We start from the raw sequence: 27,258 nt of genomic DNA on the forward strand, positions 1-27,258 counted from the left end.
CCTTTGCTCTTGTTGCCCCGGCTGGAGTGCAGTGGTGCGATCTCACTCCGCCTCCTGGATTCAAATGATTCTCCTGCCTCAGCCTCCCGAGCAGCTGGGATTATAGGTGTGCACCACCATGCCTGGCTAATTTTTTGTATTTTTGGTAGAGATGGGATTTCACGATGTTGGCCAGGCTGTCCTTGGACTCCTGTCCTCAGGTGATCCTCCTGACTCGGCCTCCCAAAGTGCTGGGATTACAGGTGTGAGCCGCCACGCCCAGCAAGGTAAATACTTCTATCAAGTCATTTGTTTCCTGATTGCAAAATATTAACTGTAGACTATATGGGACATATTTATTATATAAATACATCTGAATGTAAAAAGAAGGGTCTGTAACCCAACAACCTACAGACCATGTTTTCCTCGTACTCCACACGTTCAGAGAAACTTCTGTAGCAACAAACTACAGAAATGAGCCCTGAAGGCATAGTCTTCCATTTTATTATTTTTAACATTACATATAACCTGTTTCCTGTCACTTAAAAAAATACATTTCTGGCCGGGCACAGTGACTCATGCCTGTAATCCCAGCACTTTTGGGAGGCTGAGGTGGGTGGATCACTTGAGGTTAGGAGTTCAAGACCAGCCTGGCCAACATGGCAAAACCCTGTCTCTACTAAAAATACAAAAATCAGCTGGGTGTTGTGGCACATGCCTGTATCCCAGCTACTCGGGAGGCTGAGGCCAGAGAATGGCTTGAACCTGGGAGGCGTAGGTTGTGGTCAGCTGAGATTGTGCCACTGCACTCCAGCCTGGACGATAGAGCAAGACTCCGTCTCAAAAAAAAGAAAAAAATGCTTACACAACATTTGTTGTGTGTGTTGAATTTACACAACAACATACCACCTGTTTTCTTATATTGGTAGACCAGTTATTTTGTTATCCAGTAGAATTACGTATAGCAAATTGTCTTTCTTATGTAAAACTATTTTACGGCAATTCATGGGACCAGTTAAATGAGTCCAGCTAGTATATTTTCTTTCTTTTCTTTGTTCTCTTTTTCTTTGCTTTCTAATATGGTCTTTCTTTCCTTTCTGATAGGGTCTTGCTTCCTTGCTCAGGCTGGAGTGTAGTGGTGTGTTGTAGCTCGCTGCATGCATCCTCGAACTCCTGGGCTCAGGCGATTCTTCCACCTCAGCCTTCTGAGTAGCAGAGACTACAGGCGAGCACCACCACGTCCAGCTAATGTTTAATTTTTTTTGTGGAGACAGGGTCTCGTTATGTTGCCCAGGCTGGTCTCAAAGCTTCTGGTCTCAAGTGATCTACCTGCCTTAGGCTCCCAATGTGTTGGGATTTATAGGCATGAGCCACTGTGCCTGGCCACTAGTATATTTTCTTAGAAACTCTTGAGGATGGTGTCCATTATGGCATCCACTGTCACTTATGTAATTCACATCCTTGTTTTTTGAGACGGAATTTCACTCCCGTTGCCCAAGCTGGAGTGCAATGGCGCGATGTTGGCTCGCTGCAACCTCCGCCTCCCGGGTTCAAGCATTTCTCTTGCCTCAGCCTCCCGAGTAGCTGGGATTACAGGCGCCCGCCATCACACCTGGCTAATTTTTTTTGTATTTTTAGTAGAAACAGGGTTTCACTATGTTAGCCAGGCTGGTCTTGAACTCCTGACCTCAGGTGATCCACCTGCCTCGGCCTTCCAAAGTGCTGGGATTACAGACGTGAGCCACTGTGCCTGGCCCACATCTGTTTGTTTTAAGGAAAAACATGTTCTTCCAGACACATAGCTTGCCTTCAGAGAGTGCTATAATAATAGTGATCATTAGGCTGTCTAGCTCTTAGTACATTATTTGGTTTAATCTTTGCAATAGTCTTATGACTCAGAAAATTAAGTATCTTGCCTGAGGTCACAGTCTTGGAAATGGCGAAGGGAAAATGCTAGCCCTTCAGCTCCAGGGCTCACAGGCTTTGGGGTCCTGCCATGCTCTGAATGCAGCCTGACTTCTTGTTTTTCAGGGATGTGAAAAATTAGCTCCTTGTTTTTGTCTGCCCATCTCCCTCACTACCATAATAGTGTTCACTTGCGATTCTTATAATTTTTTTCTCCCTTATTGCCACTTATTTCCTTAGGGTTTTTTTGTTTTGTTTTGTTTTGAGACAGTCTTACTCTGCCGCCCAGGCTGGAGTTCAGTGGTGCTGTCTCGGCTCACTGCACCCTCCGTCTCCTGGGTTTCAAGTGATTCTCCTGCCTCAGCCTCCTGAGTAGCTGGGATTACAGGCTCCTGTCACCGTGTCTGGCTAATTTTTGTATTTTTAGTAGAGATGGGGTTTCACCATGTTGTCCAGGCTGGTCTGGAACTCCTAACCTAAGGTGATCCGCCCGCTTTGGCCTCCCAGTAGGTGTGAGCCACTGCGCCCAGCCATTTCCTTAGTTTTTAAACCTGCCTTAATTTTGTAAGGAAATCTGGGGTATACGAATATGTCTTTTCTGCCATTTAATCACAGTCTTTCTGAAGCTAGAAAACACTGACAGTACTGAGTGGATAGATGAAGTTCTGATTTAAGTATTCATTTAAACACAGTCCATTTCTCTTACTCTCGTGCTTTGATGGAATAATATTTATGAATATTGTGCACCGTGGTGATGTACACGTTCTGTCACTAGCACGCCTTAAGATTAAAGAGAAGTGCTTTTCCGCTTATCAAATATCATTTATAAACCTAACAGATTTAAAACTTTGTTCTCCATAGAATGTCTACTAGAGTCCTTTTAGCCACTCTTTCCATCCCTATTACTCCTGAGCGTACGGATATTGCTCGACTTCTGGATATGGATGGCATTATAGTTGAAAAACAGCGTCGCCTTGCAACACTACTAGGTCTTCAAGCCCCACCGACACGAATTGGCCTTATTAATGATATGGTTAGTATTAATTTGAGGATTTTTATAGCTTTGGGCAGAAAACTTTGTGGTCAGGTTTAATAACTCATGATTAAATACTAGGAATTCTGATTCAGTGCCGAGGGTTCTGATGTATGGACGGGGAAGCACTGGTGTCAGTCACCGTTCAGTTGAGGCAGTTCCGTTCCAGTAGGTGAGCGGGGGTTAAATTATTGGCAGTTTTGATGTAGCAGGACTTAGGTTGGCTCTGGGGAATACTGTGGGCCAGTCAGTGAGAGAAAAAGTAACGATGGGCAAGAAGGGTCATGGCTTATTTCATGGGAGCTCTAGGAAAACTAATTAAGCTGTGTGTGGGAAATATGAAGAGGCTAGGGGTATTAGTATGTTCTCGCACTGCTATAAAGAGATACCCGAGGCCGGCTGTGGTGGCTTATGCCTGTAATCCTAGCACTTTGGGAGGCTGAGGTAGGTGGATCACCTGAGGTCAGGAATTCAAGACCAGCCTGGCAAATACGATGAAACCTGGTCTCTACTAAAAATACAAAAAATTAGCTGGGCGTAGTGGCGCACACCTGTAATCCCAGCTGCGCAGGAGGCTGAGTCAGGAGAGTTGCTGGAACCTGGGAGGCGGAGGTTGCAATGAGCTGAGATTGTGCCGCTGCACTCCAGCCTGGGCGACAGAGTGAGAGTCCTTCTCAAACAAACAGACAAATAAACAAAAAAGAAGTACCCGAGACTGGATAATTTATAGAGAAAAGAGATTTAATTGGCTCACGGTTCCACAGGCTGTATAGGAAGTATAGTGGCTTCTGCATCTGGGGAGACCTCAGGAAAATTACCACCATGGTGGAAGGGGAACGGGAAGCAGGTATGGCTTATGTGGCTGGAGCAGGAGAAAGAGAGGGAGGGGGAAGGTACCACACATTTTTGAACAAACAGATCTTGAGAGAACTCTTAATCATGAGGATGGGCCTAGGGGGATGGTGCTAAATCATTAGAAACTGCCCTCATGATTTAGTCACCTCCCACCAGGCCACACGCCAACATTGGAGATTACAGTTGAACATGAGATTTGGGTGGGTACACAGATCCAAACCATATCAGTAGGGGAGAAGGTAAGGTAGACTTACCTTCAATGTCTGAACAACTAAAATATTTTCAACTTTTTTCTCTTTTAAACTTTCATTTTATGTTATTAAATAGTATGGACTTAATTAGGGTTATTCAGTGAAATTGTATGTGAAATACTTTTTAAAATGCAGATTTCTAGGTTTTTTTTTTTTTTTTTTTTGAGACAGAGTCTCGCTCTGTCGCCCAGGCTGGAGTGCAGTGGCCGGATCTCAGCTCACTGCAAGCTCCGCCTCCCGGGTTCACGCCATTCTCCTGCCTCAGCCTCCGGAGTAGCTGGGACTACAGGCGCCCGCCACCGCGCCCGGCTAGTTTTTTGTATTTTTTTAGTAGAGACGGGGTTTCACTGTGTTAGCCAGGATGGTCTCGATCTCCTGACCTCGTGATCCGCCCGTCTCGGCCTCCCAAAGTGCTGGGATTACAGGCTTGAGCCACCGCGCCCGGCCCAGATTTCTAGGTTTTACCCAGCAGATATAATACAAGAGTTTTAGAGTGTGGAGCCTAAGATGTGGAGGTGGTGGTGGTGGTGTTTTTGAGACGGGGTCTAACTCTGTTGCTCAGGCTGGGGTGCAGTGGTGCCATTTTAGCTCACTGTAACCACCACCTCCCAGGTTCAAGTGATTCTCCTACCTCAGCCTCCCAAGTAGCTGGAATTACAGGTGCGCACCACTGCAGTGGTTTTTTTATATTTTTAGTAGAGATGGGGTTTTGCCACGTTGGCTAGGCTGGTCTGGAACTCCTGGCCTCAAGTGATCCACCCCCCTCGGCTTCCCTAAGTGCTAGGATTATGGGTATGAGCCACCGCGCTGGCCAGATTTGTGTACCTTTTCAGTGTTTCACATTGATGGAATTTTCCATTCAGTGGAAATTTGTTGAGTGCCTATTACGTGCCTAGCAAGTGAAACTGAAGGGAGGAGTTGTATTCTAGGGGAGCTTAGCTTCTAGGGATTCTCATTGTAACAGTCTGACTTGGTTGTTAGAATCACCTCCAGTAGATTACTTTGGGATAAGAGAAAGAGGGATAAGTACTAGAGAAAAGTATTAAGGAAAAATCAACTTGGCTGTATGTTTACCAAAAATGGAGTTTAAATCATTAACAGTCCCTAATTCATGAATAGAGCAATTAAAGAAATCAAAAAGATAATGGCAAGCTCTGTCAGGTATTTTAAAAATGTATTCTGAGGAATCACCTATATTCACTCTGGTAAAAGCTAGATAAAAGGCCTAAATTTTCTGCAGTAGTCAATATAAGTAAGAACAAATAGGTTTTCTAGATAGTGTCGTTTTTCTTTTATGACAGAGTAATGCAGATTTGCTTTGTAGTTAACTTTTGCGAAGAGTCCCTGCAGAGCAGCTTTTTTTCTACTTTGTATGCCTCCATGTTTTTCTCTGCTGCCACTGCCCAGAGTTCAACTTTCTGTTTATGGGATGGATGCAGGACTCAGTGTAATAAAGCAACAGCAGTGTCTTGAGAAAACATTTGCTAATAAAAAATTGGCTTCTAATTTTTAAAGCTGAAGAAATGTGCCACACTGGAAAGATAATCCACATCACCTTGCTGTTAAAGGTGATCTCGGCCAGGCGTGGTGGCTCACGTCTTTAATCCTAGCGGGTGGATCACTTCAGGTCAGGAGTTCGAAACCAGCTTGGCCATTGTGGTGAAACCCCATCTCTACTAAAAATACAAAAAAAAAAAAAAAAAAAAAATTAGCTGGGCATGGCAGTGCGTGCGTGTAATCCCAGTTACTTGGGAGGCTGAGGCAGGAGAATCGCTTGAACCTGGGAGGCAGAGGTTGCAGTGAGCTGAGATCGTGCCACTGCATTCTAGCCTGGGTGACAGAGTGAGACTCCATCTCAAAAAAAAAAAAGATCTCTTAGACTTAGATTTAATATACTGCAATATGTTTTCCCAGAAGCGAAAGACCTTTACAATTGGCCGGAAGTAGAATTTAAGCCACTAAAGCTCTGTGAGCAAGTCAGTCAGTGATCACTCATGGGTAGCATTGGACCGGCAGCGAGGGCATCTAGATTAGGGTCCTCATTGTGCTCATAGAGTGTAAACTTTTAGGAGGATACCCGTTAGTGTCACGTGAATGGATTAGCTGACTGCCAAGAGGCATTTATCAACTTCTTGAGTTGACCATATATCCAAGGTCAATACCTGAGCGTTAGGCTTCCATCACCAAATTTGTGGGACAGAGGGATTCCCTTATCACAGGAAAAGACTCAGACATTCCTAAGAGTGACTTTTAAATCAGAAAGTAAACCAATTGTGTATTTTAGTGAGAAATATAATTTAGTAGATTATGGCAACCTTTCACATTCCTTATTTGGAAGGGGAGCTACATGAATAATCTAAAACAACTTGATAGGAATGAAATTAGAGCTGTTAATTTTTTTTTTTTCTCTTAAAGGTAGATTCCAAGTTAGGGAATTTTATTTGTATGCATATACCACACCTTATTGTAGTCAGGATATATGGATGCTTATAAGGGGGAAGTGTTAGAATGGTGTCAGTCTTGTACCCATTTTACATTAGAGTTAACCTTAGCCCTGAGTGCTCGTGTGTGTGGGTGCCCTCCTGACTTGGGGATGCGATCTGCCAACATTTGCCTCAGTTTTGTTACCCATTCTCTGTGGGTACACGTCTGTGCTTTGCTCTGTCCCTGCAGTTATTCTGTCCTTGGGTTAACAGTTCCTAAAAAAATGACATATTCCATGGTAAAATTGAAGTCCATATAAATGGGGTGGTATGTGAAATTCTGTTTCTCACAGTTAACGTTTGTGAGATTTATTCATGTGTTCTATGTAGTTGTTCTTTTTTGTGCATTTTTGTTTATTTTATGAACACATAATAATAGGACAGCACTATCCTATTGATGAGTATGTGAATTCTCCCCAGTTTGGAGCTATTAGAAATAGTGCTGTCGTGATCATTTTTGTGTGACAATTTATATAAAAGTAAAATTCTGGTATTTTCCTTGTTATTAGTAATAAAATATTCCGTTGGCCACAGTAGTTGTCTTTGTGAATATTTAATTGGTTGTAGTTGTGTTTTTTAGAGTTTCATTTCCTTTTTACATACCTGTGGGGCTTTTCACCGTAGGTTAGTGTTCATAGCGTGGGGCAAGAGACCCAGCATAGTTGTACTTTGGATTCATTTTTGGTAAATTTAGAGGAGGTTGAGGCTTGATGATTTTTTAAATCATTTTCCAGATTTCCAATGCTATCATTTATACTAAGTTCAGAATTTTAGTTGGAAAATTTCCTTTGGTAGTTACATCTTTTGTTTTGCTTACTGTAGGTCAGATTTAATGTACTACAATATGTTGTCCCAGAAGTGAAAGACCTTTACAATTGGCTTGAAGTAGAATTTAACCCATTAAAACTCTGTGAGCGAGTCACAAAGGTAAGCCTTTGTATATAAGTTTTGGTTACCACCATCAGAGTTGGCCTTATTGCAGTCTTGGGTTGTATTGATACTTGTTAAGAGAGAAGTTTTGTCCTATGTGTTGGAATTCAGTGCACATTTCATTGTCTTTTTTCTTTATTTCAAGAGAAAAGATATTTCTGATGTGCTAAACAAACATTTGGAGGTTAATTAGCAGCATGACTAATTTAGCCATTGCTGCCAGTCACCTTCAAACAAGTATCAGTAGCTTCATGATACATTTTGTATTTCTTTGCATTGGATGATGTTTTCGTATATTAAACTGAAAGAGTTTTAGATGTTTTAGTATCTATTATGTAGAAAGTATAATTCTCTTTCAACTTAATGAATTTTATAGGTTCTAAATTGGGTTAGGGAACAACCTGAAAAGGAACCGGAATTGCAACAGTATGTGCCACAACTGCAAAACAACACCATCCTCCGCCTTCTGCAGCAGGTAAAAATAAAGTGTTTTGTGGAAGATCTGGAATTTCCTTGATTGTGTGTGCTCATCATGAAACTAAAAACTGAAAAAATCTGGAACTGCCTAGGAAGTGAGAACCTCCCCGTGTTCTGCCCCTGCCAAAAATTAGTCTATTATATTAATTTGAAAATCAGAATTATTATGTTTACATATTTTGTAGCGCACCATTTTTTTTTTGGTCAAACACTGTCTTTGGGCATTTTTCCTTGTTAGTAATGTACGGGCTACCTTATTCCATTTAAGGTACCGTGGTGTATTTATTCAGACTCTCTTGATGAAAACCTGTATTACTAGATTTTTTTTTTTTTCGTGTTAGAAGTCCTGTAGCATTGATCATCTTTCATACATATATCTTTGCATACTTCTATTACTTTCTGTGGCATAAGAAGTGGAATTAGTCATATTATTTATGGATTTAAAGCTTTAATAGCTATTCAGAGCCTGGATTAATAGATCCTCCCACCGTGAGTGAATGAGACAGCCTTTTCATAGATTTTAGTCCAGGGGCTTCAGTAAGTGCTCCCATTTTGTTTTCCATTTGTTTCATTTGGGAAGGAGGGCCTTTTATTATATTTTCATCTCAGTATTTATGCACGTGTCATTGACCTGCTTTCTTCTATATATGTGAGCAGTGTTATTTCTTATGTGCTATACAAATAATTGAAGGCTAATTAGCAGTATAACTATAAAAAGTAATGCTGCCAGTCTCCTTCAGACAAAAATTCTGTAAGAAGTGTTTAAATATATTTGGTAAGTAGCAGGTTTTTAGACTTTTTTGTTTTACGACAACTAGGATTTGAAAAGATTATAGGTTTGAGGAATAGTATGGTAATGGTTCTCAAAGCATGGGGTTTAGAGTTGATAGTCTGGGATTAACATTCTGGCTTTGACAATGTACTGCTAACATAAATTCTCTGGCATAATTTCTACTTCCCATGACTGTCATGAGATTGCACATAAAAAGTGCTGAATAAATAGTGACTAGTGTTATTAACCCTATGTTTTCTATGCAGGTGTCACAGATTTATCAGAGCATTGAGTTTTCTCGTTTGACTTCTCTGGTTCCTTTCGTTGATGCTTTCCAACTGGAACGGGCCATAGTAGATGCAGCCAGGCATTGCGACTTGCAGGTAGGTATGTGCTGTAAGGAGATAGGAGAAGGCCCTTGAGGACTAGAAAGACACATATCTTTTGTTTCTCAGCTTTTGGTATAGTGATACCATTTTAAAGTTTACTGAGTGAACTTTTCCAGCTTTTGTATATGACATTCTTCTGTTACTTTTTGACTTCATGCTTATGGATTTAACCATTGATAATTTAATTTTTAAAGGTTCGTATTGATCACACTTCTCGGACCCTGAGTTTTGGATCTGATTTGAATTATGCTACTCGAGAAGATGCTCCTATTGGTCCTCATTTGCAAAGCATGCCTTCAGAGCAGATAAGAAATCAGCTGACAGCCATGTCCTCAGTACTTGCAAAAGCACTTGAAGTCATTAAACCAGCTCATATACTGGTACGCATCTTCCCGGGGAAATAAATCCCAGAAGTGTTGAGGGACTCTTGCGCCATGTCTTTCACAAAGAGGTTTGAGACAGTATCTGAGAGAAGGGATTTATGATATATTTCCTGTAGAATTGTACTTGGTAGTTTTGTTATTTGATCAAATACACAAATCACTGAGCTTTCTTCCATCGAACAAAATACTCCTCTGTGTAGGTAGTGTAAAAGTATGGATTATGTTACAGAAACAGCAGAGTAGACATAGGATTCCTCAACTAGTGAAGTACAGTGAGTGGATTTTTCCCTCCTGCTTAAGTTATTTCTTTCTTTCTTTCTTTTTTTTTTTTTTTGTTGTTTGAGATGGAGTCTCACTCTGTCACCCATGCTGGAGTGCAGTGACGCCATCTCGGCTCACTGCAGTCTCCACCTCCTGAGTTCAAGCAATTCTTGTACCTCAGCCTCCCGTGTAGTTGGGACTACAGGCACGTACCACGTGCCCAGCTAATGTTTTATATTCTTAGTAGAGATGGGGTTTCACCATGCTGGCCATGCTTGTCTCAAAACTCCTGGCCTCAAGTGATCCACCCACCTTGGCCTCCCAAAAGTGCTGGGATTACAGGCGTGAGCCACTACCTGTAACAAGTTATTTCTTGTTTGTGAGCTCTGTTAATGAACACCTAAGGTAGGTTTGGTGCAGTGAAAAGTTGTCTTAGCTAGGAGAGCTTCTTTAGCTGCGTCATTGCTATTAAAAGACTGAGTAGGAGCAACACCATAGCATTTGATACCGAAAACAAACAGCTTGGATAGTGTCATCTTCCATTATCAAATGCAGATGCATAGAAAATGCATCAGGATTATTTTGTAATTTCTTTAATGCCTAATACCAGAGAATGTTAATTTTGGTCATTTAAAAAAATTCATGTGTTTTTGAAGCAAGAGAAAGAAGAACAGCATCAGTTGGCTGTTACTGCATACCTTAAAAATTCACGAAAAGAGCACCAGCGAATCCTGGCTCGCCGCCAGACAATTGAGGAAAGAAAAGAGCGCCTTGAGAGTCTGAATATTCAGCGTGAGAAGGAAGAATTGGAACAGAGGGAAGCTGAACTCCAGAAAGTACGGAAGGCTGAGGAAGAGAGGCTGCGCCAGGAAGCTAAGGAGAGAGAGAAGGAGCGTATCTTACAGGAACATGAACAAATCAAAAAGAAAACTGTTCGAGAGCGTTTGGAGCAGATCAAGAAAACAGAACTGGGTGCCAAAGCATTCAAAGATATTGACATTGAAGTATGTAGCATTTTAGTCATTAAAAAGCTAGTTTTATCCAGGTATTTTGTACTCTTAGAACCATAGTCCTGTACCATTTGTTGTCTTGTTGAGTTATTTCACACATTTTGGTACAGCTGGTCATGACTAAATCTGTGAGTAAGCATATGTTTATTGCTCTGGGAAGTTTTGTGTTTTTTTTTTTTGAGATGGAGTCTCTTGTCGCCCAGGCCGGAGTACAGTGACGTGATCTCGGCTCACTGCAACCTCAAGTGATTCTCCTGCTTCAGCCTCCCAAGTAGTTGGGATTGCAGGCACCTGCCACCACACCCAGCTAATTTTTTGTATTTTTAGTAGAGACAGCTTTTCACCATGATGGCCAAGCTGCTCTCGAACTCCTGACCTCAGGTGACCTGCCTGCCTCAGCCTCTCAAAGTGCTGGGATTACAGGCGTGAGTCACCGCATCCAGCCTGCTCTGTGCAGTTTTAACTACTAGATATTAGTCACAGAACAGGTTGCGTATCCCTTACCCAAAATGCTTGAGAGCAGATATCTTTCAGATTTTGGATTTTTTTTTGGATTTTGGAATATTTGCATGTATGTATAATGAGATATTTTGGGGATTGGAGTAAAGTCTAAACACGAAATTAATTTGTTTTATAAGACTTTTTTTTTTTTTTTTTTTTTTTCTTCGTGGGAGATAGTCTCACTCTGTTGCCCAGGTTGTAGTACAGTGGTATGATATTGGCTCACTGCAACCTCTGCCTCCCAGGTTCAAGCAGTTCTCTAGCCTCTGCCTCCCAAGTAGCCAGGATTATAGGGGTGTGCCACCACGCCTGGCTAGGTTTTGTATTTTTTGTAGAGATGGGGTTTCTCCATGTTGGCCAGGCTGGTCTTCAGCTCCTGACCTCAAATGATCTACCTGCCTCAGCCTCCCAAATTGCTGGGATTACAGGTGCGACCCACCACACAAGGCCTGTTTCATAGACATCTTATACACATAGCCTGAAAGTAATTTTGTACACTATTTTACATAATTTTGTGCGTGAAACAAAGTTTTAATGCATTTTTACTGACCTGTCACCTGGGTCAGGTGTGGAATTTTACACTTGTGGCACCGTGTTGGTGGTCAGAAAGTTTTAAAATTTGGAGCATTTCAGATTTTGGGTTTTCTGATTAGGTTTGCTTACCCTGTTTAGTAGAGTGTGGGTAGATGTAGGTTGGAGGAGTGAGAAAAAGATGTATGGATATTTTTTTCCTTATGGTCAAGTGGAAATAAGGCTATTGTATAAGTGTTTTTACATTTCCTAAATTATCATCCATTGTAACAATGAAAGCAATTTAGGATTTTATTCTAGAAAGCAGTGAGTTATGTTAGGCATTGCTTGTTTATCCTTATTAACAATTGTGCATTTGTATTACCTTTTAGGACCTTGAGGAATTGGATCCAGATTTTATCATGGCTAAACAGGTTGAACAACTGGAGAAAGAAAAGAAAGAACTTCAGGAACGCCTAAAGAATCAAGAAAAGAAGGTAAATGAAAGGATTGGTAAACCTTTAACATACCGAGTTAAGAGAGATTTTTAAAAACTACATGTGTTGTCATGTCATTCAGATTGACTATTTTGAAAGAGCCAAACGTTTGGAAGAAATTCCTTTGATAAAGAGCGCTTACGAGGAACAGAGAATTAAAGACATGGATCTGTGGGAGCAACAAGAGGAAGAAAGAGTAAGTTTTTAATTTAATTGTAATATTTTTAGATTGCAATTAAATCCTCTGCCAGTGATGGAAGCAAGCATTCAGAATTGCTTTATTTTGTATTCTTCTGCTAGCAATGGTGCTCTAATGGCTGCCTATGAACAGATTGGTAGAAAGATGGAACATTTCACGATAGAGATTACAAACGAAACTTAGAAAACGACAACTGAAAAGCCCATTTTACAAAAAACTGCTTTATGTACACTTTCAATGGGTAAATTGTATGGCATGTTTATACAACTCATAGTTTTCAGTTTACTTGCAGAATTGTGCAGCCATCTCCACAATCTAATTTTAAAACATATCTCAAAAAGAAGTTCTAAACCATTAGCAGTAGTCATCCCTATTCTTCCCCACCACCCCAGCCCTAGGCAACCGCTAAACTACTCCTTTAGATTTGCTGCTTCTGGACATTTTATGTAAATGGAATTGTGTACTGTGTGGTCTTTTGTGACTAAACAGGTCATTCTGTAGTTTTGTTAATTTATAGTGTATATTATATTTACTGAATGATACAAAAGCAGGGTTTACAAATGCTTATGGCACCAAATATGTAATAAAAGTGAGTGAACAGATCTGGTTTAAAAAAGTAACCATCAGCAGGAGACAAACATCAGTGTAGAATGTAATAGGAGAATGCAACCTTTTCTTGGTTTCTTTTTTTTTTTTTTTTTTTTTTTTTTTAGGCAGAGAGTCTCGCTCTGTCGCCCAGGCTGGAGTGCAGTGGCGCGATCTTGGCTCACTGCAAGCTCCGCCTCCCGGGTTCACGCCATTCTCCTGCCTCAGCCTCCTGAGTAGCTGGGACTACAGGCGCCCGCCACCGCGCCCGGCTAATTTTTTGTATTTTTGGTAGAGACGGGGTTTCACCATGGTCTCAATCTCCTGACCTTGTGATCCGCCCGCCTCGGCCTCCCAAAGTGCTGGGATTACAGGCGTGAGCCACCGCGCCCGGCCTTTTCTTGGTTTCATCTGAATGTTGTCACCTGGGGAGATTAATGGACCTAGGATTGCCAGCTCTTCCCATTTTTTTCAGGAGAAGTTGGAATTTTTGTGATAATTCTCTTAACATGTAAATATTAAAAACTAATTAGAAAAGTGCTGCAGACCAAATTGGGTTGATTTGGAGCCTTCCATTTTTTCACATAGGGCAGAATGGGAATAGCCATATATCATCTTGCACTGGTTAAAATGCCTTTAAAAATTAAACCATGGTGTTTGGTATTACCATGTCATATTTATTATTTTATTTTATTTTAATTTTTTGAGATGGAGTCTGGCTCTGTGTGCCCAGGCTGGAGTGCAGTGGCCGGATCTCAGCTCACTGCAAGCTCCGCCTCCCGGGTTCACGCCATTCTCCTGCCTCAGCCTCCCGAGTAGCTGGGACTACAGGCACCTGCCACCACGCCCGGCTAATTTTTTGTATTTTTAGTAGAGATGGGGTTTCACTGTGTTAGCCAGGATGGTCTCGATCTCCTGACCTTGTGATCCACCCGTCTCGGCCTCTGAAAGTGCTGGGATTACAGGCGTGAGCCACCGCGTCCGGCCAATTTTATTTTATTATATATAGGCAAATCTTGTTTTATTGTGCTTCACTTTATTGTGCTTCTGTGGTGTTATCCAGACAGGTCTCAAAGTCCTGGGCTCAAGCGAATCTCCTGGCTGGGCCTCCCAAAGTGCTGTCATTATGGGTGTGAGCCACCATGCCTCCTCCAGCCCCCCCATATTATTATTTTTATTCTTATTTTTTCTTTTACAAATTAAAAGTTTGTAGTAACCTTGTATTGAGCAAGTCTGTTGACACCATTTTTCCAACAGTATGTGTTCATTTCATGTCTCTGTCACATTTTGGTAATTCTCAAAGTATTTCATACTTTTTCATTATTATATTTGTTATAGTGATCAGTGATCTTTGATGTTACTGTTGTAATTATTTTGGGGTGCCACGCACCACTCTCATATAAGGCGGTGAACTTAATCTTAGTCTGGAAGTGTTGTGTCTCTTCTGACTGTTCTACTGACTGGCCATTCCCTGACTATCTCTCCCTGTCCTTGAGCCTTCCTATTATTTCCTGAGACATTTATATATATATATATATATATTTATTTGAGACAGAGTTTCATTCTGTCGCCCAGGCTGGAGTGCAGTGGTGCAGTCTTGGCGCACTGCAACCTCTGCCCCACCAGGATCAAGTGATTCTCCAGCCTCAACATCCCAAGTGTGTTTTCAGTGGAGACGGGGTCACCATGTTGGCTGGGCTGGTCTTGAACTCCTGACTTCAAGTGTTCCGCCCGCCTCAGCCTCCCAAAGTGCTGGGATTATAGGCGTGAGCCACTATATGCCTGGCTCCTGAGACATAATACTGAAATTAGGCTAATTAACAATCCCACAATGGCTTTTAAGTGTTCGAGTGAAGAGTCGCCTGTCTCTCACTTTAAATCAAATGCTATAAATGATTAAGCTTAGTGAGGAAGGCCTGTTGAAAGCTAGGCCTCTTGAACTAATCAAGTTGTGAATGCAAAGGAAAAGTTCTTGAAATTAAAAATGCTACTCCAGTGAACACATAAACAGTGAGAAAGTGAAACAGCCTTATTGCTGACATGGAAAAAGTTTCATTGGTCTGGATCAAACCAGCCACAACAATTCCCTTCAGCCAAGCCTGATCCAGAGCAAGGCTCTAACGCTCAACAGTTAATACTACAAAGGCTGACAGAGGTTAGAAAGCTGCAAAAGGCTGGGCCTGGTGGCTCATGTGTGTAATCTCAGGACTTTGGGAGGTCGAGGTGGGCGGATCACTTGAGGTTAGGAGTTTGAGACCAGCCTGGCCAACATGGCAAGATCCCATCTCGACTAAAAATACAAACATTAGCCGTGCGTGGTGGCAGACACGTGTAATCCCAGACACTCAGGAGGCTGAGGCAGGAGAATTGCATGAACCTGGGAGGCAGAGGTTTCAGTGAGCTGAGATTGTGCCACTGCACTCCAGCCTGGGCAACCGAGGGAGACTCTATCCATAAATGTATAAATGTATATCTATATATGTAAATAAATAAGGGAAGCTGCAGAAGGAAAGTATGAAGCTAGCAAAAGTTGGTTCATAAGGTTTAAGGAAAACCGTTTTTATAACATGAAAGTACAATGTGAAGCAGCAAGTGCTGATGGAGGAGCTACAGCAAGTTATTCAGAAGATTTTGCTGAGATAGTTGATGAAGGTGGCTACACTAAACAAGAGATTTTCTTGCTGTTTTGAGAGACGGGGTCTCGCTGTATCACCCAGGCTGGAGTGCAGTAGCGCGATCTCAGCTCCCTACGTCTACCCCCTGGACTCAAGTACCCACTTCAGCCTCCTGAGCAGCTGGGACCACTGGCATGAACCACCATGCCAGCTTTTTTTTTTTTGTATTTTTAGTGGAGACGGGGTTTCGCCAGGCTTCCCAGGCTGGTCTCAAACTCTGGAAGTCAAGCAGTTCGCCTGCCTCAGCCTCCCAAAGTGTTGGGATTACAGGGGTCAGCCATGGTGCCCAGCCAATAGATTTTCAGTGTAGATGAAACAACCTTCTGTTGGAAGAAGATGGCCAACTAGGTCTTTCATATGTAGAGAGAAGTCAGTGCCGAGCTTCAGAGCATTGAAGGGTATGCTCACTGTTTAGGGGTTAATGCAGCTGCTAACTGGAAGTTGAAGCCAATTCTCATCATTCCGAAAATCCTAGGGTCTTTAAGAATTATGCTGCATCTACCTTTTCTGTGGTCTGTGCATGAAAGAACAAAGCCTGAATGACAGCATATCTGTTAATAGCATGGTTTGCTGAATATTTTAAGCCCCCTGTTGAGACCTGCTGCTCAAAAAAAGAAAGAATTTTCAGAATATTGCTGCTCATTGACAATGCATCTGATCATATGACAGCTCTGATGGGGATGTATAAAAGAGATTAATGTTTGTATTCATGCCTGTTAACACAGTATGCATTCTGCAGCCCATAGATCTAGGGATAACTTTTGTCTTTCAGGTCTTATTATTTAAGAAATACATTTCATAAGGCTGTAGCTGCCATAGTGTTTCCTTTGATGGATCTGGGCAAAGTACATTGCAAACCTGCTGGAAGGAATTCTTCATTCCAGATGCCATTAGGACCATTTGTGATTTGTGGGAGGAGGTCAAAATATCAACATTAGCAAGAGTTTGGAAGAAGTTGATTCCGAGCCTCATGGATGACTTGGAGGGGTACATGAGTAGAGTGGAGAAAATAATTGCAGATGTGGTGAAAACAGCAAGAGAAGTAGAGTTAGACGTATACGCCGGGTGGGGTGGCTCACACCTCTAATCCCAGCTCTTTGGGAGACTGAGGTGGGCAGATTGCATGAGTCCAGGAGTTGGAGACCAGCCTGGGCGACATGGTGAAAACTTGTCTCTACAAAAAAATAGGAAAATTAGCCAGGCGTGGTGGAGTGTGCCTGCAGTTCTAGCTACTTGGGAGGCTGAGGTGGGAGGATGTGGAGGTTGCAGTGAACTGAGGTGGTGCCATTGCACTCCAGTGCTTGGGTGACAGAGACAGACCCTGTCTCAAAAAAAAAAAAAAAAAACCCCAAAAAAACCCACAAAAAAAGACTGTAACCTGAAGATGTGACTGAATTGCTGCAATCTCATGATAAAGCTTGACTGGGTGAGGAGTTGCTTCTTATGGATGAGCAAAGTAAGTGATTTCTTGAAATCTCCTGGTGAAAATGCTACGAACATTGTTGACCTGGCAACAAAGGATTTAGAATATTCCATAAATGTAGTTGATAAAGCAGCAGCAGGGTTTGAGAGGATTGGATCAAACTGAAATTCTTCTTTTTTTTTTTTGAGACGGAGTCTCGCTCTGTCGCCCAGGCTGGAGTGCAGTGGCTGGATCTCAGCTCACTGCAAGCTCCGCCTCCCGGGTTCACGCCATTCTCCTGCCTCAGCCTCCCGAGTAGCTGGGACTACAGGCGCCCGCCACCTCGCCGGGCTAGTTTTTTGTATTTTTTAGTAGAGACGGGGTTTCACCGTGTTAGCCAGGATGGTCTCGATCTCCTGACCTCTTGATCCACCCATCTCGGCCTCCCAAAATGCTGGGATTACAGGCTTGAGCCACTGCGCCTGGCCCCGAAATTCTTCTCTTAAGTTAAAAACTGTCAACCAGTGCCACATGCTAGATAAATCTTTTGTAAGAGGTTGCAATTGGTGTGGCAAACCTCATTGTTACCTGTTTTAAGAAATTACCATAGTCATCCCATCCTTTAGTACCCGCCACTCTGATCAGTCAACAGTCGTCAACATTGGGGCAAGACTCTCCACTAGCAGAAAGATGATGACTCATTGAAGGCTCAGGTGATCACTAGCATTTTTTAGGAATAAAATATTTTTTGTTTTCTTTGAGAACAGGAGTCTCATCATGTTGTCCAGGCTGATCTTGCACTGTTGGGCTCAAGTGATTGTCTTGCCCCAGCGTACTACTGCATCCCACTTACAGTATTTTAAAATTAAAGTTTGTACATTGGTGTTTTAGACATGCTGTTGTATACTTTGATAGATTGTAAACTTTTATATGCATCGGATAACCAAAAAATCTGTGTTACTTGCTTTATTGCAATATTTTCTTTATTGTGGTGGTCTAGAACCAAACCTGCAGTGCCTCCAAGGTGTGTCCGTATCGTATATCATAGTTTTTCCTTTGTAAAGTTCCTGGTGTCGTGGGGCTAAAAAGTGTCTCTCCTCAATGCCTCAGGATTACTTTGTCTACCTCTTGCCCCTTGTTGTCTTCTGGGGACCTGTTGACATGGATGGTAGTTAATGCTTTTGTTTTTATGGCATGATAGAAGGGGCAATGAAGCAGCTTCTAATTTTTTAAGAGTATTTGTCAGTAATTTGGGATTGATGAGTAAAAAAAAGTGATGCTTTGAAATTTCACTGTATTTTGTACTCGCAGATTACTACAATGCAGCTAGAACGTGAAAAGGCTCTTGAACATAAGAATCGAATGTCACGAATGCTTGAAGACAGAGATTTATTTGTAATGCGACTCAAAGCTGCACGGCAGTCTGTTTATGAGGTGAGCTTGCTGATTTTTGGGAAATGTTGATTCGTGAGCTTTCTAGTATTGGCTTAAGTGTTCTCCCTTAACAAATTGGTATATTCTGTCTTGAGTTACTATGTATAACGGTCATTCAAATAATAGTAGAACTTTTTGGATAATATTTTGTAAGCAAAACAATCACCTAAAGAAATTGTTCTAAAGGTGAAAGTTGAATGCATAGTTTAATACAAGTTTTGTTTACTGTTTTTGTTAGAAATGAAAAAACTAGATCAAAATGTCCCGGGCTTAGGTTCTAATTTGATCATTGAATTTATTTTGTATAAAGAAACCCACTGGATGTAGATAATATCAACAGTTTAAATTTTTTAAAATTCGGCCTGCTGACTAGTTAATGGTCATTTTAGAGTTTTTGTTCTGAGAGGTTGCTTTCAATGATTCTAATACACTTGAGAGTCTTTTGTAAACCTAATAGCTTTCTGCTAGTTTGTTGCTCTTGACAAAATGTGTCCTTTTTGGGTTGGGGGTTACCTCAATTGCAGGAAAAACTTAAACAGTTTGAAGAGCGATTAGCAGAAGAAAGGCATAATCGATTGGAAGAACGGAAAAGGCAACGTAAAGAAGAACGCAGAATAACATATTATAGAGAAAAAGAAGAGGAGGAGCAAAGAAGGGCAGAAGAACAAATGCTAAAAGGTACACAGGTCGAAAAGGATTGGAGGGGTGCTAATGCAAGGTTGGTGTTAGATCTAGTTTTTAGTCATCTTATGTAGAAAATACAGGAATCAAGGTAATTGGCCTTTTAGCATGGTAATTAACTGGATCTCAGAACTCAGTTTACTGTTTGTGAAGTTGTTACGTCATCTACCAACATTTCCCCACACATTTGATGTTCTTTTAAAAATTAATACTTTTTGTTTTTTATCACCGTATTCTGTGTATTAACATTTATTGAGGAATACAGTCCAGATGATGGCTGTTAAATGATGCTGTATCTGGAATCCCAGATTGCTCAGGAATTCTAGTATCTTACTACAAAACTATAGTTGAGGGGTGTAGTACTTGTTTTATTGACTGTGTTCTGTCATGTAGCTGATTACAAACTATTTTAAAATTCTTTTTTTTTTTTTTTTTTTTTTTTGAGACGGAGTCTCGCAGTCGCCCAGGCTGGAGTGCAGTGGCCGGATCTCAGCTCACTGCAAGCTCCGCCTCCCGGGTTTACGCCATTCTCCTGCCTCAGCCTCCCGAGTAGCTGGGACTACAGGCGCCCGCCACCTCGCCCGGCTAGTTTTTTCTATTTTTTAGTAGAGACGGGGTTTTGCCGTGTTAGCCAGGATGGTCTCGATCTCCTGACCTCGCGATCCACCCATCTCGGCCTCCCAAAGTGCTGGGATTACAGGCTTGAGCCACCGCGCCCGGCCTAAAATTCTTTTACTTGTACATTATGCTACCTGTTTAACACCAGACAAGTAGAACTAGCATTAGGGGGAAGATATGGCTGGGAGGCACACTTAGTAACGTAATCAATGGTCTAGAGCGGGAAGAGAGAGAGCGCGCTGAACGAGCAAAACGTGAGGAAGAACTCCGAGAGTATCAGGAGCGGGTGAAGAAGTTAGAAGAAGTGGAAAGGAAAAAACGCCAAAGGGAGTTGGAAATTGAAGAACGAGAACGTCGTAGAGAGGAAGAGAGAAGACTTGGCGATAGTTCACTTTCTAGAAAGGTGAGTATAGAGTTTATTGATTTTCTTTTGTTTTAATGTGATTTTTTTTTTTTTTTTGGTTGAGGCACAGTCTTGCTCTGTCACCCAGGTTGCCCAGACTGGAGTGCAGTGGTGCAATCTCAGCCTCCGGATTCAAGTGATTCTTGTGTCTCAGCCTCCTATGTAGCTGAGATTACAGGCGCATGCCACCACGCCTGGCTGATTTTTGTAATTGTGGTGTATTTTTATCACCCAGTTCTCTTCCATGATACTGATGTAAATGTATTTAAATCAGTTATTTTCACATCTCTCTCTCTCTTTTTTTTTTTTTTTTTTTTTGAGACAGTCTCACTTCATTGCCCAGGCTGGAGTGCAGTGGTGTGATATCTATGTCGCCTCCCTGCAACCTCTGCCTCCCAGGTTCAAGCCATTCTCCTGCTTCAGCCTTCCGAGTAGTTGGAATTATAGGCACCCAACACCATGCCTGGCTAATTTTTGTATTTTTAGTAGAAAACACAAAATTTTCTACTAAAATTAGAAACATGGTTTCACCATGTTGGTCTTGAATTCCTGACCTCAAACGATCTGCTTGCCTTGGCTTCCCAAAGTGCTGGGATTGCAGGTGTGAGCCACCGCACCCAGCCCATGTTCACCTCTCTTTTTAATGTGGTAGTTTTCACTTTCCAAAGAACAGAAGGCACCTAAGGGGGAAAGAATTATACTTGTCTTAGCAAAGATGGAATTTTATAGGGTTAAGCATACTTTTGTGTGTGCGTGTCATGAAAGTTTTGTCCATGGCACTGCTGAGTTTGCTACAGAAGAGGGAGTGTTGCTGAGTTCCTTGAAAGACATCATCGTCTGGCTGGGCGTGGTGGCTCATGCCTGTAATCCCAGCACTTTGGCAGGCCGAGGCATGCGGATTGCGAGGTCAGGAGTTCTAGACCAATCTGACCAACATGGTAATACCCTGTTTCTACTAAAAATACAAAAATTAGCCGGGTGCGGTGGTGGCTCGTGTAATCCCAGCTATTCAGGACCCTGAGGCAGGAGAATTGCTTGAACCCAGGAGGTGGAGGTGAGCCGAGATCACACCACTGCACTCGAGCCTGGGTGACAGAGCAAGACTCTGTCTCGGGGAAAAAAAAAGACATCATCGTGAATTTAGAGGATGATGAGTTCTGTAGCTCCTTGGTAGGTAAAGACGTGTTTGTTGGCCAGCAGCTGTCAGCAGCACCTGGGAACTTGTTAGAAACGTAGACTTTCAGGTCCAGCCCCAAAACTTCTGAATCAAAGTATGCAATTTAACAGGATTCCTAGGTGATTCAAACTCAGCTCTAAATGCTGATTTTTAATTGCACTAAGGTTTGGAACGGACCTGTGTTCCCTTCTCTGTCTTGTGTCTGGAATTCCCGCTCCTGATTGGTGTTACTGGTATCTGCTTTGTCACAGCTTTGAACCTGCTCTTCCTTTTTTCTTTTCCTACATTACTGCCTTAATTCAGATTTTTCTTACCTGCAATACTTGTTGGCCTACTTACTAGTCTCCCTCATCATCTTCTTCCTCCAGCTTCAGACCTTCCTCTACGTTGTGATCTGCTTGATTTTTCATAATACAGCATGTTTGATCACTGTGCCTGCTGTTGGGCTTCAGACCTTTCATTGATTGATACTCATTACTGAGAGCTAAAGGTTTTAAAACACGCCTTAGCAGTCTTTCGTGTTGCTGCCGTTTTCATCAGTTTCGTCTGACACTATTTTCTTCTTAGTCACCTGTGCACCAGCCATTGGAGAGCAAGTTTTCTGCTTTATTCTTTGTCTGTGGCATCTGTCTGCACACTTTTCCTTTTGCTTGGGAGGTGCCCTGTTTGCCCCTGAAAGTATTGCTTGCTTACCTTTCACTCAAAAAGCTCAAGGATATCTTGCATGCCTTTTCTCTCTGCTCCTCTGTTTTTGCCACACCTGTATCAAATGCTTATCTGTATAACTTGATACTAGTTATTTATGTGTCTTCAGTTTAGGTTATTCTTACTGCTAATTTGTAGTTTTAATTCCTTGGTATTCAGTAAATGTGGTCTGTATGATTTACAAGTTTGTGGAATTTAATAATACATTTTCCTTTGTGGTCTAAGACCATGGTCAGGTTTTTATGAATGTTTTTTTCTGTTGGGCACAAAGTTCTATGTGTACATGAAATCAGCTGTTCTGTTGTTTAAATCTGCTGCGTCTTGTTAGTTTATGGGAATGTCTCCTTAGGAATGTGAGGAAGCTTCTGAGATTATCCTTTTAGTTAGCATTTGCACATGTGTTTGTCCACCCTTTTGTACATTTTCAGCCTCTTTTTTCTGTTTTATGTCCCCTCTGGCCCCCCCCCCCTTCCCTTTTTTGGGGAGAGTATAGTTTAATTTACTTGCATGTAACATGGTAACTAGTGTATTTGGTTTTATTCCTAACACTTGCTTTGGAGCTTTTTATTTGCTTCTATGTCCCTGGCACCACTTCCTTTTTCTTTAAGCCAAACTTGAAGAACTTTTCTAGGTTTTTGTTTTGTTTTGTTTTGTTTTTTGAGATAGAGTCTCTCTCTGTTGCCCAGGTTGGAGTGCGGTGGCACAATCTCAGCTCACTGCAACCTCCGCCTACCGGTTTCAAGCAATTCTCCTGCCTCAGCCTCCCGAGTAGCTGGGATTACAGGCGCGTGCCACCATGCCTGGCTAATGTTTGTATTTTTAGTAGAGAGGGGGTTTTTCACTATGTTGGCCTGGCTGGTCTCGAACTCCTGACTTCGTGATCCACTCGCCTCATCCTCCCAGAGTCCTGGGATTACAGGCATGAGCCACCATGCCTGGCCTCTAGGTTCACTTTTATTTTCTCTATTCCACTAATTTTTTTTTTTTTTTTTTTTTGAGACAGAGTTTTGCCCTTTTTGCCCAGGCTGGAGTGCAATGGCGTGATCTCAGCTCATTGCATCCTCTGCCTTCCAGGTTCAAGTGATTCTCCTGCTTCAGCCTCCTGAGTACTTGGGATTACAGGCCTGTGCCACCATGCCTGGCTAATTTTGTATTTTTAGTAGAGATGAATTTTACCATGTTGGCCAGGCTGGTCTCAAACTCCTGACCTCAAGTGATCCACCCACCTCAACCTCCCAAAGTGCTGCGATTACAGGCGTGAGCCACTGTGCCTGGCCACCATTAATTTTTTCCTACATTTAAAAAAAAACTTCCACAGTATAAAATACAACTTTCTTTTGCCTTTCAGAACAAAACAAAATCATGAGCATACCTTGACTTATATTTTATTGCAGTGAACTGGGTATTTTTGTTTCTAGATCATTACACATTATCTTTCCTCTTAGTGTTCACTTAAAATTTTATATCCATATTAGCAAACATTTAGTCTCAAGTATGTTTACACTGCATCATGTTTCCCTTTGTGAGTACTTTTTGATTCTTGATCAGTTGTTTTCAGAATGTCTTTGCGTATGTCTCAAGTTTTTTCTCTCACGGTTGAACAATGGATAGTTCATTATTTGGCCAGTTCAAAATCATCTTTTCAGAAATAATAGAGATCTTTGCTTCTCTTTGTAGTACACAGTGTTACAGAGGGGAGGATTTTTGATACTAGTCTTCGTCTTACTCTGTAGATACTGTTTCATTCCTTGGAAACATAGTTTTTCTCCGTACTTGCAGTAAAGGAAGTTAAAACTATCGCTAAGGCCGGGTGCGGTGGCTCAAGCCTGTAATCCCAGCACTTTGGGAGGCCGAGACGGGCGGATCACAAGGTCAGGAGATCGAGACCATCTTGGCTAACACGGTGAAACCCCGTCTCTACTAAAAATACAAAAACTAGCCAGGCGAGGTGGCGAGCGCCTGTAGTCCCAGCTACTCGGGAGGCTGAGGCAGGAGAATGGCGTAAACCCGGGAGGCGGAGCTTGCAGTGAGCTGAGATCCGGCCACTGCACTCCAGTCCGGGCGACAGAGCAAGACTCCGCCTCAAAAAAAAAAAAAAAAAAAAACTGTCACTAAGACTGTGTTTGGTCATCTTTGTTTCTTTTTGGTCTTTTGCCCTTTTGGTCTAAGGATTCAGTTTCCTTAGAGCAGACAAAAATCTCCTAATTTAAGGAAACTGTTCTCCTTTTTATCTGTTCTTGCTCTTTCAAAGTCCTCTTTATATCTTTAATGTTTCTTTTATTCTCTTCATCTGTTGTTTGTTTGTACCAGGTTCTCTGAGATCCTGGTTCAATTTGTTTGCTCATCAGCTGGGACCATTCTGCTCTTGGATCTGCTGGGGCGGGCACATTGGTTCACGCCTATAATCTCAGCACTTTGGGAGACCGAGGCAGGTGGGCGGATCACTTGAGCCTGGGAGTTCGAGACCAGTCTGGCAACGTAGTGAGACCCTGTCTCCACAAAAAATACAAAAATGAGCTGGCCGTAGTGGTGCATGCCCAGCTACTTGGGAGACTGAGGTGGAAGTACGGCTTGAGCCCAGGAGGCAGAGTTACTTCTTTTTGCCTGTTTAATGGCTATAACAGCCATCCTTCAAAAGTCTTTGGCAGTTGTAATAGTTGTACTATATTCTCTAAAACCTTGCTTTCTTTGTTGAGTATACATTGGCAAGGCAGGCATCGGGGGTGGGAGAAACTTGGCCTTCTGGCTGTGTTTGTTCCCTCGATTATGGTGCCCATAAATTCCTTTGACTGTTATGTTTCTGTTTTTCTGTCAAAGTGTTTACTTGGGAAAGTCTCTTAGAACAACCCCCACCTTAAGAGACAGTCCAGAATCATTAGCTGTGATGACCTGGGACTAACTTTTTTTCTGGCCATTCTTGTCTTTAATTGCTTCTCATCTGTAGTTGTTATTTTAGACTTTCATTGCCAAGACATTTTTTCAAAAATTCAAATAGAGGGGCAGACGTGGTGGCTCACGCCTATAATCCCAGCACTTTGGGAAGCCCAGGCAGGTGGATGAGTTGAGGTCAGGAGTTTGAGACCAGCATGGCCAACATGTTGAAATTCTACCTCTACTAAAAACACAAAAATTAGCTGGGCATGGTGGCAGGCGCTTGTAGTCCTAGCTCCCTGGCAGGCTACGGCTCAAGAATCGCTGGAACGTGGAAGGCAGAGGCTGCAGTTAGCTGAGATCATGCCACTGCACTCCAACCTGGGCAACGGAGTGAGATTCCATCTCAAAAAAAAAAAAAAATCAAATAAAGGTTCTTTTATTCACAAATTGTTTGAGGCTGTAGCTTATTCTTAGCTTTGTAGGTTTTTTGTTTTGTTTTGTTTTGAGACAGAGCTTCACGCTCTAGTGCAGGCTGGAGTGCAGTCGGTGCGATGTTGGGTAACTGCAAGTTTTGCCTCCCAGGTTCAAGCGATTTTCCTGCCTCGCTTCTCAAGTAGCTGGGATTACAGGCGCCTGCCACCATGCCCAGTTAATTATTTTATATTTCTAGTAGAGATAGGGTTTCACCATGTTGGCCAGGCTGGTCTCGAACTCCTGGCCTCAAATGATCCACGCACCCCAGCCTCCTAAAGTGCTGGGATTATAGGCATGAGCTACCGCGCCTGGCCAGCTTTTAAATATTTATTTTAGTCTTCCCACCCTATCATCAGATCTCTTAAAATATCTTCCAGAGTTCTCACTTGTCTGATAATGACTTTAGGTTACATTTGTACGACCAGCCACAATGTGTCAGAGGATATTTATAATTAAAATTGTGTATGCATCCTACCCTGCAAAGGCTGTACCAGATTTACTTTTCACAATTCTTAATGTCATCAAGGTACTTTGTTTTTTTTTGTTCGTTTTTTTTTTTTTTTTTTTTTTTTGAGATGGAGTCTCTGTTGCCTAGGCTGGAATGCAGTGGCGTGATCTTGGCTCACTGCAAGCTCCCCCTCTTGGGTTCATGCCATTCTTCTGCGTCAGCGTCCCGAGTAGCTGGGGCTACAGGCGCCTGCCACCATGCCCGGCTCATTTTTTATATTTTTTTTAGTAGAGACGGGGTTTCACCATGTTAGCCAGGATGGTCTCAATCTCCTGATCTTGTGATCCGCCCGCCTTGGCCTCCCATAGTGCTGGGATTACAGGCGTGAACCACTGCGCCTGGCCCATGCCCGGCTGATTTTTTGTATTTTTAGTAGAGATAAGGTTGCACCCTATTAGCCAGGTTGATCTTGATCTCCTTACTTTGTGATCCACCTGTCTTGGCCTCCCAAAGTGCTGGGATTACAGGTGTGAGCCACTGCACCTGGCCCATCAGAGTACTTTGAATAGAGAAGTACTTTTAATTTAACCACCCCCTTTAGACATTAAATAAAATGTCTCCACCTTTCTTTGCTTAGTAGGCACTGTGGTGTCCATTTCAGGGTACGGGGCTTTTTTCATGTTCTTCAAAGGGGATTTCTAGTTGAAGGAAATCTGTAGAAGTGTGTGTTCCCAGGTTGCTTTCCAGCGGTGTTGTATCAGTTTTTAAGGTCACCCACAATATGAGACTACTAATTTCCCTGTAGCATCAGTCTGATCTCAGATTAAAAAATAAATAAAATTTAAAACTTGCTTATTTAAGGGCTTCATATTGTTATAAGTACAAAAAATATTTGAATGGTAATACCAGTATTGTAATAGTAAATGGTTACCAATATAATGCCTCTTTTTCACTTTGTCAATGGAGGACTCTCGTTGGGGAGATAGAGATTCAGAAGGCACCTGGAGAAAAGGACCTGAAGCAGATTCTGAGTGGAGAAGAGGCCCGCCAGAGAAGTAAGTAGAGTTGAGGAAAATAATGCTGCTCTAGTTCCTCAGTTCCTGTTATATCTCTTTTCTTCCTCCCCTCCCCCCTCCCCTCCCCCCTCCCCTCCCTCCTCCCTCCCCTCCCTCCCCTCCCCCCCCCTCCCCCCTCCCCTCCCCCCTCCCCCCTCCCCCCCCCTCCCCTCCCCTCCCCCCTCCCCTCCCTCCCCCTCCCCCCTCCCCCCCCTCCCTCCCCCCCCTCCCCTCCCCCTCCCCTCCCCTTTTTTCGAGACGGAGTCTCGCTCTGTCGCCCAGGCTGGAGTGC

General features: G+C 42.5%; 1 protein-coding gene and 2 non-coding genes across 4 annotated transcripts in view; all 3 read left to right on the forward strand.

Annotated features, from left to right (window-relative positions):
• The window catches only part of EIF3A (eukaryotic translation initiation factor 3 subunit A), a 52,465-nt gene that overhangs the window by 14,426 nt on the left and 10,781 nt on the right, over window positions 1-27,258 (forward strand). For both annotated transcript variants that reach the window (XM_033181496.1, XM_033181505.1), the window contains exons 7-18: window positions 2,746-2,917; window positions 7,329-7,433; window positions 7,813-7,911; window positions 8,952-9,068; window positions 9,269-9,454; window positions 10,375-10,722; window positions 12,132-12,236; window positions 12,319-12,432; window positions 18,409-18,531; window positions 19,056-19,209; window positions 20,049-20,233; window positions 26,878-26,966. In XM_033181496.1, coding sequence (XP_033037387.1) covers window positions 2,746-2,917; window positions 7,329-7,433; window positions 7,813-7,911; window positions 8,952-9,068; window positions 9,269-9,454; window positions 10,375-10,722; window positions 12,132-12,236; window positions 12,319-12,432; window positions 18,409-18,531; window positions 19,056-19,209; window positions 20,049-20,233; window positions 26,878-26,966 — 1,797 coding nt within the window. The remainder of the gene's footprint in view (window positions 1-2,745; window positions 2,918-7,328; window positions 7,434-7,812; window positions 7,912-8,951; window positions 9,069-9,268; window positions 9,455-10,374; window positions 10,723-12,131; window positions 12,237-12,318; window positions 12,433-18,408; window positions 18,532-19,055; window positions 19,210-20,048; window positions 20,234-26,877; window positions 26,967-27,258) is intronic.
• LOC117069938 lies at window positions 7,547-7,675 on the forward strand. Its single transcript, XR_004431726.1, has one exon. It is a non-coding gene; the product is annotated as a small nucleolar RNA SNORA19 (small nucleolar RNA).
• Window positions 8,528-8,659, forward strand: LOC117069934. Its single transcript, XR_004431725.1, has one exon. It is a non-coding gene; the product is annotated as a small nucleolar RNA SNORA19 (small nucleolar RNA).

This window comes from Trachypithecus francoisi, unplaced genomic scaffold (genome assembly GCF_009764315.1).
Source record: "Trachypithecus francoisi isolate TF-2019V2 unplaced genomic scaffold, Tfra_2.0 Contig01579, whole genome shotgun sequence".
Lineage (NCBI taxonomy): Eukaryota > Metazoa > Chordata > Mammalia > Primates > Cercopithecidae > Trachypithecus > Trachypithecus francoisi.